Below are 18,584 nucleotides of genomic sequence, written 5' to 3'. Positions count from 1 at the left end.
TTAAATATGGTTAATTACGAAGCATTAAACACGTACTTACGTATAGACGAGGAAAACATTATAGACTATGTCATACGTGCTATGAAAAATTGAAAGTTTGTATATACTTATGTTGTTATTATATTATATGTCGGTCTAAGTGATATATTTTGAAATATATGCCTCGAAGGTTTTTTCCAAAACTTTAAGTTAAAAAACATTTTTTTTATGATACCAATTCTATACTACCGTATTTGGAGCATTACGTGGGTACATGTCGTGAGTATTTAATTTTGATTTTAAGGTTTTGAGACAGAGTTATTTTTCATATTTGTCTTCTGTATACTTAAAAAAAAGTTAATATATTGGTGATAGAAATGCCCACAGTTTTGAGACTCCCGAAAACTAAGTCGAGACCTTTGGATAACGATAAATTAGGTTCCAGCATCCTTAAATTTCGGGTAGGTACATAATACCCGTTACCTCATACGAAGCCATTTATAGCTTATATGATATTCAACTCTATTGACAGCTATTAAAGATCAAATTTCAACAAATATTTTTTATTTCATGCAGTAAGGGATTTGCAGTTCTACTACTACTATTATCGTATTTGTTGCGAATGCAACTTATTATTGTATAAAAATCAATGTATAAAAATCAAACGCAGCCGTCGGGCTCGGCTAGTATTACACCAATAGGAGCGCTCCACATATTCTGTATCGCGGCCAATTAGAAGCATCTAAATTTAAACTACCTTTTTGTAGGTAATCGAATGATTGGGAAACTTTTTAATGTTATTATCTTTTAATTCAGCTATCAACTTCTTCTATATAAATTATTATAAAACCTTTGAACGAGCAATTCTTGTATATATATATTTCTGTGATCTCGGAAACGGCTCTAACGATTTCGCTGAAATTTGGTATGTTTTTTGTTTGGGGGTTTTTGGGGGTATACAATCAATCTAGATTAGTCTTATGTTTGGGAAAATGCGTGTTTTCGAGTTTTCATGCGTTTTTCTTTCGACGCAGAATATGGTCGCTAATTTCGTGTTGCCGGCCACTTTCCGTCTGGTTCAGCTGGTTAAGACGCGGACGGCTACAAACGAGTGTTACGGGTTCGAATCTCGCCCGGTGACTAACTTTTTTTTTTGTATATGTTCAAGATTATATATAATTTTTATTGATTTAGACAAGTATAATTTAGTAAAAAAATTTAGTTAAGATTATCACCTATACACCACCATATTACAATAAATAGTTATAACCGACCAAAGCTCGGTCGCCCAGGTACTAAATTATTAAAGGGACAAGATCAAGAAAAGAATCATAAATATATTTCCATTTAACGGCCTCCTAGCCTAGTTGGTGGAAATCCTGGGTTCAAATTCAAAACCCGTTGTAATATTAGTTCCCAATTGATGTTTTCTGCATTAAAATATAAGCACAAAAAAATTTTCATGAATAACAATTAATAGTCAGTACAAAAAAATAACAAAACAATAATAACTTAAGACTAGCTTAAGCCTAGTCAAAAAGTCCCCACCGTGTTGTCCCCGGCGCAAAGGTACCCATCTCACGAGCCGCATTGCTACGTTGAATGGCGATGGACACCTTTTGCACCAGGCACGAACCCGCGCGGGCGTCAGACCTAATTCGACGTCCCACTTCCCTTATGGAGGCAATACCCCCGCCCCCCGTCGTTTCGAACGCAAGAGGTACAGAATAATAATTACCGCAAAATAATAAACAAACAAAATCATTTATAAATAACTTGGTAATGGAATTTATTCTAAGTACTTAAGGTAACTTATGGACTATCGTTGTCAATTATTGTCATACTCATTATCACTCATCGTCAATTGCTGATGTTAATCATTGTAACTTGTACCTACATTTGACAGTGACAAGTTTGTTTCCACGGCACCGAACTACAAGCAAATACACAGAGCGATAGCGTGTCTATAACAACGACCTTACCACTTTGTGACAAGGCTTCGGAATGTGAAAACGCGTAATCGGTCACATCTCCAAATCTCCACGGCACGCACTCCCGCGCATCCACGTTACATAATTGCTGGCGCTGCCGACGCGACGCGAAAAAATACAATGCGCAGACGCGACAGCCTACAGTTATAGTTGGTGGTAAACGTTCCGGAAAACGGTCGTCTCTCCTATGGGCATTACAAAAGTTAATAGTATTACGTTTTAATGATCATTAGGTGATGATGACTCTTTTATCAGATTTCGACGACAACGACTGTGTGGTCAGTCCAGTAGGCATTTGGGGCACTTTGTCAGCGTCAGCCACTACTTAGGTACATCATTGTTAGAAATGAAGATCGGTGCTGGCTCATTTCACTTTTTCTCAAGTTCACTGCGACGTTCAGACTAAAAATCGCGGGCTGTATCATGATATTCATAAACAAGGCGCCGCCGTCTGAACCCTTATCCCAGGTTTTTTTTTTATACCACGACGGTGGCAAGCAAGCATACGGCCCGCCTGATGGTAAGCAGTCACCGTAGCCTATAAACGCCTGCAACTCCAGAGGTGTTACATGCGCGTGTGTGTGGTGTGTGTGTGTGTGTGTGTGTGTGTGTGTGTGTGTGTGTGTGTGTGTGTGTGTGTGTGTGTGTGTGTGTGTGTGTTGTGTGTGTACAATAATAAAGTTTTGCCATTCTGCGACGTTAATCTACGCGTACTGTACGTCGGACTGTTACGTCATCATGAGTTTAACCTTTCACTGCGTTCTTCAATTATCACTCGCGGTTCACTGAGATTTATTTCCTTATCCGACTCGACACTCTTCTGATCTTTAATGTCATATTCTGACAGCGACAGTAGCATTGCAGCAACGGAACACGAGCGATGTCACCGTCCATTTCCTTGGTAAAATGATTGACAAAGTTAAATGTTCTAATCGCGACAGCAATCCGGCAACGTCAGCAACGCATTTCATCAAGGAAATCAACAGTGACGATGCCCAGTTTCCGCTGCTACAGTGCTGCTCTAGCAACGCTACTGCAGTCACAATCCGAATGTAACCTTTAGCCTCACGATTCGGTGTAAAAGTGACACGTTTGTGTAATAATAGGCTCAGTAAATGTTGGTTGTTGTCGTGTTGTCACGACTGTTACCTACTTGAATTGACTATGATCGCGTCAACATCAAGCAAGCCAAATTGTCGAATATCGAATACTGTAGCCGCCGTGCAGGTCAGGATGTCGACGACTCAAAACTTCGATTGATAATAAAGTGAAGAATAATCTTCCAAAAGGTACTGGTTTAGAAGGGTTCTTGCCAAAACGGTACAATGTAGAAAAGTGGGTGTTGTTGGTATATAAGTTGGTAATCGTATTTCCAGACCTGCTAGCATGAGTTGCGTTCTCGCGCGCGACTCCATACATCTTGCGCGACTTTGAAGTCATACTAGAATATGGACACGCGCGCGAAAACAGAACTCATGCTAGACGGTCAGGTGTATCTAAAGTGTGTCAGGGGCTCATGGGATATTATTTTACGTAATTGAATTGTAAATCTAGTTTATCTAAACAGCCTCGCGTGCGACGGTTAATTATAACTGCTTAATGATCCGTTTCCGAATGATCATCATTGTATCGATGGAAGCATCGATTGAAGCCCCGATGTGCCGCTTGACATGTCCGGTTCCTTCTCGCGCTCACAGACAATAACTGATTGTTTTCTATCTAGGCCACGAAATGGTATATTTAAATAAATACTTAGTCGAAATACTGAAGAATTTATTGAATCTTTATTTTATTCATTGGATAAAAAGTATAAGAATATGCAATTTCGTTTCGAAAGTTGTACACAACACTGCAGAAGTTGCAAGTCCTGCATGTACTCTACTAGTCATCATAAATACTCGTAATACGTCACTCTAACCCATGTTTTAGATAACAATAACCCCTGACTAGGGTTCCAGGTAACAATGGAGAAACAATGAAAGAGAAAACAGATGCCAAGCGTGAAAGAGAAAGATTTATCTATGTACATAACTTGTTTTTGTATCTTACCACCTTTTGGGAATGCTAATGTTACCATTGGTAACTTACTAGTAATATTCCCAAATGGAAACTTAATTGTAGCGGGAATGTTTCCGCAGACCATTCATAGTTGCCAATAACGAAAAACGGTAAATTTTCTTTAAATTGTCATATGAAACCTTACCCGGTGGGCGCTGGGCCTACCGCGAACACCGAAGTTCGCAAATTGCGGACATCTTTCTCTTTTCCTCGTAGCCGTAGGCGTAGTTAGAGTCACAGAGAAAGATGCCTGCAATATTCGCACTTCGGTGTTCGCGGTAAGCCTTCAGGTCTCACGTTGCTCGCATTCGGTCATATCATAGACTGCTGTCACAAGTAGTTTAACAGCCTACCGTCAGTGCACCAACCGTTTTTAGCCATACACCGTGACGAAGCCGACAAAAAGGTGTGAACTGCCAGCGAAAGTTTTGTTTTTATTGCTACGTTCACGGCAAATTTACTATCACGACCTTTCATGCTACTGTCAAACAACATCAACGCTAAACAACACTTTAACACCTTGGAATAGAGTAACAATTAGCGCGTGACACATTTACAAAAACGCAGGTTACATTTTGTTTGGTTAACATAGAAAATTTTAAGCTGACGGTTGCTTTTCCCTTATAAAAAATATTTTAGTTGCTATGTCTTTGGATTAAGTTATAGGTTCGTTTTTCAGAACGGTAAATGGCTGATGGTAACGGTCACGCATAAAATGTGATGTGCGTATGTCAACATTATTTTAGTGATTTATGGAAATTAGTTTTTAGTCTACATTTTATAGCGATATACGTATTTTAAAGATCTACCTACATGGTAAGTTCTCATAAGAATAATATTTTTTAAAGTACACATGGTGCTACTTTACGGCACTAGTGCAATAACATATGTACTGTAAAACGTTGTACGATACATGAGCTAATTCCTATTTTTCGCACTTGTATCATAATGTTAATCTACTATTATAATACCTAATACCCTTTATAATATTTGTAAGGACCAACTTCACTACAATTTAGTGCTAGTGCTACCTAAGCTAAATAAATAAAAAATAAATAAATATTATAGGACATTATTACACAAATTGACTAAGTCCCACAGTAAGCTCAATAAGGCTTGTGTTGAGGGTACTTAGACAACGATATATATAATATATGAATATTTATAAATACTTAAATACATAGAAAACACCCGTGACTCAGGAACAAATATCCATGCTCATCACACGAATAAATGCCCGTACCAGGATAAAGTTAAAAATTAAATAATTAGTGAAAGTTAAATAAAGTTAAAAATTAAAATTTTACCTAACGAGCCAATGAATTTTCTATGCACAGAACAATAGACGATTGCACAGAATACAGAACCTGCTGCTTTTTAGAACTGATTGATAGTTACAATCACTACCTACAATCTTGCCCTAAGTTTGACTGGTAGAGAAGTTTGCCTTTTGTCATTAACATAAGTACTTATATCTAAGGACGGGCCTTACAGGCAATAAGAATGGGGCCAGTACAACGGTGTCACGCACACGAATTTGAGCCCATTGTGCAGCCTAATACCACAACGCGATTGGTTGATAAGTTCGCATCACGCGCGCGATTGGTCGCAATTGCAACTGGGTGCGTTGGCTCGAATTCGTGTCACCACTGAGCTGGCACAATTCTTAGTGCCCGTAAGGTCCGTTCTTAGATATATGCCTTTTGTACAACCAGCTGGAGAGAAAATGCACGCCCCTGAATTGGGGTATTTAGTTATATTACCAGATATTACTTGATAATTCATAAACTAATGTTAAACGAGAAGGAAGATTTGGAACGTGTCTCTCATTATTGGAATATCCCGAAGTTGTCAACAAACCAATGAAATAAGGTTAACTTATACTATTACAAAGTGTACTACCAGTTGTAAGACTTGTAAGTTACGTATCATACAGAGTCTGATTTGAGGAAAATTATAAAATGTTTAATGATCTTAATACTGTTAACTTATTGATTCCGTTACGGAATATAATGGGTTCAAACATACATTTAAATGGCTCGAATTTGAATAGCATGTTATATAAAATTAGTAGGTAGATGAATACTAATATAAATTTTAAGTTAAAGGTAATTTTTAAGAAACATTTGTTTCATATTTTATATAAATATTAAGTTTGTTTAAAAATACCTTTACGTTTATTATAGTTAGAGTTTATTATTTCAACTGTATGAGTAGATAACACTATTATGTGTATATAGACCGTTTTTAGAAGTCCAAAATATACTAAAGTTTCGTCTATACATATTCCATCGCTGCAAATCCGTCCCTGCATTAACCAGTTCAAATAAACCCAGATCGATCCAATGTCATTTCCTGACTCTTCTTTAATACGTTTGATTTCTATTTTATATAACGAGCCTTTACACACAACTAGAAAGTACTCGAAACAATTTCGTTGTGGCTATTCGAGGCCTGGAGTTTAGTAGCTCTAACCAATTAAGTAAGTAAGTAAGTAAATATTCTTTATTGCACCAACAATTAATAGGTGTAATAATAACAAGTAATTAGGCAGGCCATTGCCATTTCATTAGGTAAGCGTCCAGTTTATATCCAATAGCCTTTTAATAGTTTTTTATGATCATCAGTGAGTGAGTGAGTGAGTCAGTGAAGAAATCGTTTTTTTTAGATATAAATTAGATCTAAAGTATGAGAACTATTCAATTGATATTTGTATGCTAAATAGTAGAACCAGCAATGACCAACAATCCAATTTCATTCATTACATGCATGCCATCGAAACTGAAAAACTACATACCGAATATCGAATAGGTAAAGAATTGGCGTTATCATTGCACAACAAGTAATCGGCTATATTACTGTCAGAAAGAGTATTGATTGTAACAGAGGTGTAATGTCTAAAAAAAGTCGTGGCTCATAATTTGACAGCCGGAACAGATGACGTTGTACTGCGCTATATGTTTTTAAGTCGCAAAATGAGGATAAACGCGCAAAGCTTAACACAGATGGCGATGTGTGTTCGTTTGAAAAAATAGTTAAAACCAAAGAAGCATAGACCACAAAACTGTTCCTGATAGTTAGGTTAATATAATCTGGGCGTTTTTATCGTCAGGTGCCGTACCAGCACACTCTACATAAGCTGTCAAATTGGAAGCGCAAATTTGTCTAAATAAAAGAAAAAGTATTTATTTTCTACCCCTTCCACTAGCCTGATTGCATTGTGTATCTTGCGCGTGCCCATGTTTAGAAGTCATAAATTCATCTTGCAACCAAGATATTGTTAGAGCTTCTTCTCATTGCAATTCAAGCTCACCAACTATCACGAATGTCATCACAAAAAACTCCCAAGTTCAACATTTGATACCTTTTTTAGATCTATTCTAAGCCAAGACTTTAGCTATACATCTTACACAATCTACGACTCTTTGCAGTAATGTAATGCGTATAAAAAGCGGCCGTTTCAATCGACGCGTACTTTGCGGCCATCTGCGCGGCGTCCATTTAAAGCAAGCCAGCAAAGTTCACATTACGTAACGGTTATATAATGTAACCCTTTGACCGCGGGCCTGCGGATACGTTGGTTGGTGATTAGTCGATCGTAGGCTAGTGGTGGTCAATGGGTTAGTTTAACCTTACGGCAGTTTAAATCCGACTTTTAATAGTTGATGTTCTGTAAGCTGCAAAGGCATTATTTCTCCTAATTATGAACAATAGTGAACATAGTGTAAAACACCATTATCTAATGTTAGGGTCCATTTCAGAATCTAGAACTCATTTATTTCGTTAAAATAAAATGATGGTCCACGCAAAATTTCAATTACCTACTTAAACTAAACCTTAAAAATAATCCAATTTGTATGTAAGATATCAGCAACACAGGCTTCGTCAGGTGGCCACAGATGCAAATCAGCAACACGCTTCGCTTCTCCGCAACAGGCTTCGTAATTTTTCAGAATTACCTGACAGGTTCTGTATTCGGATTTATTTTATATAAGATATTGTATATTGGGGGTAACAAATTATGATTTTATTACTTACTTATTTAGCTTCTCAGACAAACCTAATTATATATAACAGTATTTTTATTTGTTTACTTAGGCCTATGGTTCACTGGTGGCCTTTAGGCAATAAGTCGCCATTTGTATTTTTTTTGTATTTTGTGAAATAAAATTTAAATAAATAAATAAACCTGTTTTATCGATGATGTCAGTCAAAGGGTTAAAATTTTAAAACTACAAATACTCCCTAAATGGGATCTAAGTCAATAGTCTTTACATAATAGAGATAGCAATAATAGAACGAAGCCATATCTGGCGAACGCCATATGACATTACATATCTCAGATAAAACCAATATGGTGTGTGTGTGAAATAGGTTAAGTTTACTGCTAAACGTACAATTTAAAATGTATAATTGGATAATATTGATCATAAGCTACATATGGTATATAATATAGCGAAATATATATATATATATATATATATCTACAAGAAAATATAGTATTGTGTTATTTTGTATGTGTGGTCTCATATCTTGAAAGCTAAATTAAGCTAGCCATACACGCACAGATTTGTCCGCCGGTCACGTCTCAGATCTGAACCGCGACTTCGCCACACACGGCGATGGACATCACTTGTGATCCGAATTCAACGAGTAACAGCTGTCTGCAACAATGTCTCTTTCTAAACAAAAAGTGGCTGTGATATGTGTCGGTTTTATGTCCCGAAGAAAGGATGCGGAGAGGAGTTTGAGTAAAGCAATGGCTAGCAAAACGACCACGATACTTATAGCCACATAAACCAATTTAAAAATAGGCCAATTAGAACCTTGTTAAACTTGTTCATGTGTCAGCCATCGAGTATCTGCCCTATTAAGCTTGTCCAAAACACTTTGTTTTCACTTCACTTTGTAGTGTTAGAGCGCAACGCGCAACTGAGGTGCGATCCGGCAAACACTGTGCACACACGCGCCGTGGGCTGCTCGGATCTATCGGCTCCGTGTTCGATCCGTTGATTTTGAGCACGGATAGCGGACAAACATCCGGCAGACAAATCTGTGTCTATTTGTTGCCATACATTGACGGATGTGTCCGCCATACACATCTTTCAGACAAATCTGACGGACAAATCTGTGCGTGTATGGCTAGCTTTAGAACCACTAGAAACTAGTCCTTATATAAATGAGCTAGAAAAGCAATTATAATTAGGTGTATTAACGCGGAAGTAATAAATAAACAAAACTAGTTAAACTTACGATTACGATTGTGTCTTATTTAAGTCATTAACGTTAGCTGCAGACTTACTAGAAATATCGTCTTTATTTTAATTACCCTAAGATTCAAATTAGAATAAATCAAATACATAAAATGTCATTATGTTAATGTCGTTACATAATGGGTATTTTTGCGACTATTGGCAACCGGAAGCTTTATCTAATTAACCTACTTCGATATTATTTGCATACAATGACAATTACTTCTGGGTACAGTTGCGAGGGCTCTATTGACAAAGCGAAGCCTCTGTCTTACTAAAACAGTTTTATTTGCCATTCCATGTACATCCATATACATGTCCCAAGATAAATACCCTACTTACTTACCTGATGATAGCGAGACTGTAAGATGTGAACATCTATATATTCATAAATTACCTAATACAGATGCATCCCTATGGTTCATAGATATTTTGAAATTGTCTATGGGGGAGAAAACTTGGTCATTGATATTAGTAGAACCCATAAACATTCATATATTTATGCAAGAATCATATACATACTATGGAAGGTAGAGGCAAGGAACATAAACTCCATATATCAAAAATTGTCCGACAAAAAACCATAAATAGGTGGCGCTACAATACCTAGAATACTTGAGAATAAAATCTAGTCATAGACAGCACACTTCACTCCGTCAATAACGCCTAGGTTCTTAGCTACTCTAGCGCTACTCTGGAGAGATTTGGAACTATTATTTATAGCTTCTAGTTCTGCCTAAGGAGATTTTGTTCCTTGCCTCTACCTTCCAAAATACATACATAGAGATAGTTGTCATACGTATCGTAAGTTGGAATTCTTAGCCACACTAGTTACTATAAAATTTGAGAGCGTTTTCGTTCGTCATTCGACTCTCTCCATACTTAGAAGACCTATTCTGCACAGCGCGATATGACACCGCGTCTATACGTGCCATAGTGTATCTGTCGGCGGCCGATCATAAAATCAGGCACATCGTAATGTTCCTGTGTAATGTTTTGACGGTAGTCACATTAAACCAATATAGGTTCATTAGGTTGCCTCAGATGCCCGAAGGGCAAACTGTCTAGAAATAGGAGTCGTCTTCTCCGTCGACTCAGGGAACGAGACAAATATTTTAACGTTTCACGATCTGCCTGATCGTTCGCTAACACATCGACTCCCATCGCATCTTGCGCGCACCACGACTACGTGCGATGGTATCGTGTCAGTATCAACATTATAAGAGATAAGATAATCAATATAGAGAAAATCGATAGAGCGAAATATCGAGGCAACCAAAATGCATTGCAAGCTCTACAAGCTCTCTCTTCTAGGTCGAACTGCTGAAAGAGTGTAAGTACTCACTCAAGACACCGATGCAGGAAGTGTAGGAAGGCCGGGTCGTCCGTCCTCACGGCGGCGGCCAGCGTGCGCGAGCCGGGCCGCCGCTTGCGCCCCTTCGAGTTCGTGATCGAGCGCGGCGCGCCTTTTGAGTCTGCAGGATAAATTACGGTGGCCGGGTTAGAAGGGCTTTATGAGTATGTTCGATTGGTTTGTGAGTTTGTGACCCCAAGAGAGCAGCAAAGTTGGTAATGGAGGCTCACAGGCCAATTTCAGTTTGAGATAAATCGCATTCCAATATCTCATATCATACTATGATCATACTGATGCTTCAAGCAACACAGGGAAGGGAGACGGCATTCATACTATTTCCCCTCTGCCAAAGCATTGGCACAACTGTGCATGTTGTGACTCGTCCGTACACAAAAAGAGATCGAGGTGTGCAAGATTTGTCTTTGACGTGTGTCATTTTCTATGTATTTGTGTCGTCATTACAGATTGGATTTTGTATGTAGTGAGTGAAAAGTGCGACTGTGTGCACGTTTCCCCCCGAAAAAAATGGCAGAAAGATTAGTACGGTAAGATATCGCTTAGGCGCCTCCCTTCCGACGTGTCGGAAACCGGTGTTCTTATCTTCTAATTCTTGGTGTTGCTCGAAGTACTGACGTGATATTGATCTGTCAGTGTCAAAAGTGACGATTTTGATTAAAGGCTAACATAATACGCAATTCAGCAGGTCCTCTAAAGGAGATTGGAACCATCTCATATTGGAATGATGTCAGATCCATTCCATCATCAGATCAGTATCACATTATATTGGAACTGGTCTGTTTCTTAAAGAAAATGGGGTTAATATATTAAAACCTGCTACTTTACTAATAGGAATGCTGTTTTACTAATAGGAATAAATCGGAATGATTTATTAATTCATAGTAATTTAGTTTTGAAACATTAGTTATTACTTCGCCCTATTATACCGCCCGAATATTTTGCCATTTAAGGGTAGATGAAAAGATTACATGATTAAATGAAAAAGGTTAAAACCAGAACGATGAGGAACAGATCCAAGCAGTTTTTTATTTGGTTGTTTAACTGATATAAATGTTTCAAGTACCGGAAAATGTAAAAACAAAATGTTTATTACATTGATTTAACTACCTAAAGAAACAAACGGTAATAATCAAACCTATCAATAAATTTAACACTTGCGTAGTTGGTACTACACTCACCAAAAAACAGTCGTTTCCTGGTGGCGTGGATGAGTAGGTCTGGAGGTGGAGGGCCGAGGAGTTCCATGATGCAGGCCAGCTGCTCCGCCTCGTTCTCACCGGGAAAGAGGGGATAGCCAGTATGCAGCTCCGCTAAGATGCAGCCTGGAATGATATTAATAGTTTTAAGGCCTTGTCTTAATTTAAAAAAATCCCCATCCCACGGGGAGCCCATCTCACGATCTAATATTTAATTTATTGACTCTAGAAATAATCGAGATGCAATAAAACACCCATAACTGTTAGAATGTCTGCTCGGCAGTAATTGCACAACAGATGTCCATTTATATAAGCACCCGTTGTTTGTCTAGAATCTAGACATGAAATCTAATAGCGCGATGCCTACTATAGTGACCTAAATCAGTTATCTTGTTATGTCTGTCTTGTCATTTAGTAAAGTATCGTAGGTTTTTATTTAGTTGGGATATAGCTGCGAGTACATATTGATTTCAATCAATTCATTGATTTTGTATGATATGTAGTTAAAGACAATTTCGTTTTGAATTAGATATGTGATGTGGATACGCGTATATAGCTGTACTGCTCAGTAGGTATAGTTTTTAGAGTAAAAAGCAGTAAAACTTGTTACAATTGTTATTTCAAAAGGTGACAAGTCGTATTTAGACCTAAACACAGTTTTTATTAAAGCTTAAAATGATTATTATGTTTCTAAACAAAAGATATCTCTACACCAGTATTAGGGTTGACATAACTGTAATAACTAATAAGTAAGTAAAATAATACAACATAATCACTAAACCAGTTCCAACAGAATACTAATAGTTGGAAATTCCCGATTGTTGCAATCAATGTTTTTATTGAACATTCAACCTTAGTACAAACTGTTACGTCAGCTTTTTGTATAAGTAAAAAATCACGTACGCTCTTTTATAATAGATAACGATAAGCTTATAAATATTTATATATTATATATATCGTTGTCTAAGTACCCTCAACACAAGCCTTATTGAGCTTACTGTGGGACTTAGTCAATTTGTGTAATAATGTCCTATAATACTTATTTATTTATTTAAGCTTCTCCATATGCCTCTTTCTTTACCCTTAAGCCGCCGGACAAACTATACATTACGCGGAAACTCTGGATGTCACAAGTTGACGTTACACAGTTACTTATTTTTTTAATTTTATATATATATTATTATTATTATTGTATGTAGATTTTTAGTTTGATTTGATAACGCCATCTCGATCGGCTAATAAACTCTTTGGTTCCTTTTTTGTGACTTCATATACATTCTTCGCAACAATCGCAACGGATAACAGAAAAGATGTCTCGTATCATATTATAGGAAGCAAGGATCCCGCCGCCTTTCTCTCAGCTTTCTACGAATTCGGTTGCGTAAGCGACTGGTTGACATTACGGACAGCATCACGTATTGGTTCGTCATTTTATACGTAGTCAATGAGATTACATTTCTATTAGCGTAATTACTTCGACGTAAAAAGAATGCAGGTTGCATTGATAGCTTGCAACTCGTTTAGAATTTTGAATAGACAGGGCCGAACTATATGTACATGTAAGTAGGTAGGTAGTTAAGTATATATTTGTTTAATTTACAATTTTATTCTGATATTTGGGTCATGTACAGTTGCCGGCAGTAGAGTTGAGGTGAATGATTATTACACACACAAATGTTATTGCAAAAAAGTAGTGAATGAACGAATGAATGAATGGAATATATTAGATGCATTGTATTCAGTTGCAGATGGTTGTTGAACTATCGGTACGGAAAAAGAAACCTAGTTGCAAATTCCCGCATTGTGTCGGTTAATTCAACTCTAGTGCCCATAACATCATATACCAAAATATATAGGAGCATGTCGGCCCCGTAGGTGTTGTAGTCCTAGTAAAACTCTTACATGCGTAGTTGCTATGCCTATGCCCGTAAGTAGGTGCTTCAAACATGAACTATAACTATATGCCCTTAGCTCGTATTGTAAATGTCGTGGTCAAATCAGAGAATTTGATCATTTCATGAATGCAAACATCGTGAAATGATAAATTCCATTATCTGACCCCACCATAAATCTGTCATCATCGTCAGTCATCCTGTCCTGGCCGGTTTTGGCCTCGGCGACAGTTTGTACTGGCTAGTGAGAGCAATGATCGTGAGCTCTCAGGTGGCTGACGTAGCCTATTTTTACAGTTAAATACCACACTCACTGCAGGTCAGCACCTCTCCGACAAAATTGTAGTTTATGACCGCAGGTGGTCGGGCCTTTAACTCGTCACGCTTCGCGTCGAGTTCCACTCGTCTCTGCTTTTCAAAGGCTTGCATTTTTGTACTCACTGTATGCCTCCACTTCGGCCCATCTTGTGCTGAAGTCTCCGAATGCGATGGTTCAGTGTCACATCTCCACATGTGACGCTTGAGGACATCTTTGTAGGGCACTCACCCATGCTCCACATATCAATAGCCGCCCCGTACTGTAGCCCCAGTATCACTTCGGGGCTGCGGTAGAACCGCGACTGTATGTACGTGTACACGCGTGCATGCGTGTAACACGAGCTGCCGAAGTCTATCACTTTGATGGAGGAGCTGCCTCGCGCTTTTAGGAGGATGTTTTCCTGGAAAATACAAATTTTGGCATTAAAGGTCTTATTAAAGGAATCATGTGCGTAAAAGTTTGGTACCTTGTGGTCTAAATCGAATAAACCTTAAATTGACACGCCACTAGGCATTCTGCCCCCCTACCTACAGTTTACGCCCGCATCCTTGAAAAGTGTGTAGAATCCTCCATATAAAGTAGCCAATTATTTTGGTTGTGAGTGTATATTTGTATAAATTTTGCAAAGAAACCCGTTTCATAATGTCAGTTGACAAGACTCAGTAACAATATCGAGACGATTTGGGTTACATTACTATAAGTGACTAAGTGAACGTTATGTTCGCAACAGATATGCGGTAACGATAGTAAAGCAATTTATCAAGAACATAGACAGTGGCAGCTAGTATTCCTGCAGGGTTGATGCGGAATCTGTATCAACGCTGTAGAAGTAACACTGCAATAGCAACACTGCTGCAGTCACCATCCTAATGTAACCTTTAGAAATTTTTTTTATTGTTTTCATTTTTAAGCAATTATATTGGTGCAGAACTCTTACCGGTTTTAGATCGCAATGTATGATGTTCTCCGCTTCCAGCAGCCTCAAACACCTCAGCAACGAACTCGCAAACCGTCGGATCAGGCTCAAGCTGAAGCCTTGGTAGTTGTTCTTCTTTATTAGCTCATACAGGTTAATGCTGCAACAATATGATTTTATTAAATACCGTGAAATGTCACCTAATGGCTTCAATGGAAGATCAGATCTGGACAAGAGGTCAGGAGGTTGGTTATTAAATGTATCCGGTCCGGTGCTCCATTTTGTCAACCATTCTTCTCCTAAAAATCTTCAACACTTACCTCATCAGCTCAAAGCTGATGCACAAATGGTTCCTAAAGTAGAAGTAGTCCAGCATGTGTATGACGTTGTGCGCCTGGTCCTTGTCCTTCAACCTTAAATGGTCCAGCACCCTCACTTCCACTAGAGCCTAAAACAACATACGGTTTTGAAAATCAGTGGCAGTTTAAACGTGAGAGATATGGAGGTTAAAGTTCGGTTAAGTATTACAACAACATTTTTTGAGTGCCATTAAAACGCACTGTTATGGCAGCTATATTTCAGCACTTCCATCTTCATGAAGGAGTTATACACAACACATGAACACGAACATAAACATGAAGAACATGAACATGAATTTAAATGACCGTCGTAAGTCGTTTATTTTTTTAATGTGGATCCTAATCATATATATATTTAGAGTATTTACTCGTCAAAATAACTAAGTTACTAGTCTCTACACGCACACCACCGCTCTTTAAACACTAACATTTTATACTCGCCCTTGCTTCTTTACCTGACCTCTCTGTCCGCTATACCCTGCTTCTTCTTTTCCTTTGCCTTATCCCACATTAGGTAGGGTCGGCTCTCTTTATCCTTCGGCGCCAAGACGATCTGACTTGAGTTGTCGGGTTGGGTGGTTGGGCTTTTTGCAATAGTTTGGCCCCGTGGTCCACCTGTCCAGTGGTCGAGGGCGCGGATCACCTGACCGAACGACCCCTTGGCGATCATCTCCAGAATCAGAGTAGATTTGATTGTACCTGCCTGCAGTAAGCGCTGGTGGCCTAGCGGTAAGAGCGTGCGACTTTCAATCCGGAGGTCGCGGGTTCAAACCCCAGCTCGTACCAATGAGTTTTTCGGAACTTATTTATCATTTAATATTTACCAGTCGTTTTTCGGTGAAGGAAAACCTCGTGAGGAAACCGGACAAGTCCCAATAAGGCCTAGTTTACCCTCTGGGTTGGAAGGCCAGATGGCAGTCGCTTTCATAAAAACTAGTGCCTACGCCAATTCTGGGGATCAATTGCCAAGCGAACCCCAGGCTCCCAAGAGCCGTGGCAAAATGCCGGGACAACGCGAGGAAGAAGGAGGAGGATTGTACCTGGTGGTGGAACCTCTTCTTGTTGCGTATGATCTTGATAGCAACCTGCCCGCCTGTCCGGTGGTCGAGGGCGCGGATCACCTGACCGAAGGACCCCTTGCCGATCACCTCCAGGATCTCGTAGCGGTACGCCACGTGGTCGTGGATTTGCTGAAAATGTAAGTTATGTAATTAATTTAGAGAAAACGCAAAAACTGACTGCCGGTCCGATGCGAACGTTAATATTAGGTACGTCAAAAAATAGCTGTAGATACGATATGGATTGAATATGATAGTGTCAAAAGTTTTTATTTGAAGCAACGTCACTTTTAACACTACTAGCATATCCAATCTATATCGTATCCAGAACTATCGAATCCGATCGTGGGACCGATTTTTGAATTTCGAGCGCTCGATTTCGTCTCTCGAAAATCTGTGGAAAACGGCGAAAAGATATTTTTTAAATACGAGCAATAGAAATTGGGAATCAAGTGGAATTGACCACTCGTTTTCAATTCCATTATGAGAATTTAAATGCCTAGTAGTGGAGATATTGTTGAACAAAATACACGAAATCGAGTTCGGCCCCCGTGTGTCTTTAATGGAGGTAGGTCATACATGGTATTTAGGTTTACGTATGTTTGCTGTGATGTTTTCTAATTGAAGACTTATCCGCGAGAAGGGGTCCCTCTTCTATTAACCTATGGGAACGAAAACGGTATTTTTTCGTTCTTTGTTAATTCTTTCTTTTTTAATTGGGCAATCTAATACAGTCACGTTGGAAAATATCGATACGAAAAATGTGCCAAACATATGTACACACTACCTTAACATATGGGCAATAAAGTCGTGTATACATATTTTTAGCACTTTTTTCGAATCGATATTTTCAGACGTGATCGTACGAAGTCATTAACTAAAAACACAACTGAGTACTATATTTGGAGTATAAAATAAACCGAAATATATGGTTTATTCGAAGTTTTTGCAAAAATAAACCAGTTCCCTCCGATCCCTGTGTGATAGCATCTACTCGTATCTTGTGTTACATTTGGACATTTCGTAAATCAAGATATATCGTTTATTAAAATCAACATTTCAGCCACACACGCGTTAAACTATACATGTGTATAAAATAAGTACGGTCACGTCTGAAAATATTGATATGGACAAAGTGACAAAAGTATGTATACACTACCCTAATATATGGGCCATAAAGTCGTGTATACATATTTTTGGCACTTCGATCGTGTCGATCTTTTCAGGCGTGACTGTACTAGTCACTAATAAACGCTGTGTACAGTCTAGTATACCTTATTCGAAGGAAACCTCTAAACCGCTGAACCGAAAGTTGTGGAAACTTCTAACAAAGCCGCAACACGGCGTTATATCGAGCACACGAGCGTATTAGATCGCTACATCTAACAACAGGTTGTTCCTAATGCCTACCCTCTTGTATTGATTTGCTACTTAGGAGATAGCCCTAAGCGGGTAAGCTAACTAAGAAGGCCTAAAAGTTTTAGCTTTTCTTTGATTTTACTAACAAATTTCATTCCATTTGACAGAATAGTTATCGAAGTTTAATATACAAACGGCCCGATTCGAAGAATGATTATGACGCGTTCAAGATCTTAAAAAGATCGATAACTAAACGACATGTCAAAATTCACGTTTATTTCGATTCCACTGTGATCCCAATAAGATCTATCTACGATATTTCTAACGTCAAAGTGACATTGGTTGCCCGTATCGAGCTGCTTCTGACAATTGTACGACATACAAACGATATCTACAAGATATTGTATTATTTTGTCCCTAATGATTATTTATTAAGTCCTGTTTCACAATGTCCAAGTAAAGTCCTGAATAAGCTACTTGCCACTTATCTGGCGAATAAAGTCATCGTTGGCGTTTCACAATCTCCAAATAAGCTTAAATGGTAGATAAAGTGTTAAGTTTTTTCTGATATATCTGATTTAATTTATCTGATAATTAGCTATCCAATACTTAACTTGGACATTGTGAAACAGGCACAACTTGGAATATTTTGTTATACATTTACCCCCTTATTCATAAACATGTACTAAAGTTACGATGCCGCTAATCATCGTTTGTCCCTTTCCGACGTATGATGGAAAGGGACAAACGATGATAAACGGCATCGTAACTTTAGTAGATAATCTATACATTTTCTGTACCAATTTTGTTTTGTTGAACTACAAAACCCAATA

General features: G+C 38.3%; 2 protein-coding genes across 4 annotated transcripts in view; both read right to left on the bottom strand.

Annotated features, from left to right (window-relative positions):
* The window catches only part of LOC133518487 (dual specificity tyrosine-phosphorylation-regulated kinase 2), a 136,311-nt gene that overhangs the window by 15,020 nt on the left and 102,707 nt on the right, over window positions 1–18,584 (bottom strand). For all 3 annotated transcript variants that reach the window (XM_061852202.1, XM_061852203.1, XM_061852201.1), the window contains 6 exons: window positions 16,375–16,524; window positions 15,296–15,423; window positions 14,997–15,135; window positions 14,288–14,459; window positions 11,831–11,974; window positions 10,626–10,755 (listed from right to left, as the gene is read on the bottom strand). In XM_061852202.1, the coding sequence (XP_061708186.1) occupies window positions 10,626–10,755; window positions 11,831–11,974; window positions 14,288–14,459; window positions 14,997–15,135; window positions 15,296–15,423; window positions 16,375–16,524 (863 nt within the window). The remainder of the gene's footprint in view (window positions 1–10,625; window positions 10,756–11,830; window positions 11,975–14,287; window positions 14,460–14,996; window positions 15,136–15,295; window positions 15,424–16,374; window positions 16,525–18,584) is intronic.
* LOC133518484 (uncharacterized) overlaps window positions 1–18,584 on the bottom strand; it is a 237,308-nt gene that overhangs the window by 198,175 nt on the left and 20,549 nt on the right. The gene's annotated exons all lie outside the window — the stretch shown is intronic.

The sequence above is a fragment of the Cydia pomonella genome, chromosome 5, assembly GCF_033807575.1.
Source record: "Cydia pomonella isolate Wapato2018A chromosome 5, ilCydPomo1, whole genome shotgun sequence".
Taxonomy (NCBI): Eukaryota; Metazoa; Arthropoda; class Insecta; order Lepidoptera; family Tortricidae; genus Cydia; species Cydia pomonella.
Note: the sequence above shows the minus strand (reverse complement) of the source record. Positions and strands in the feature narration are given on the sequence as shown.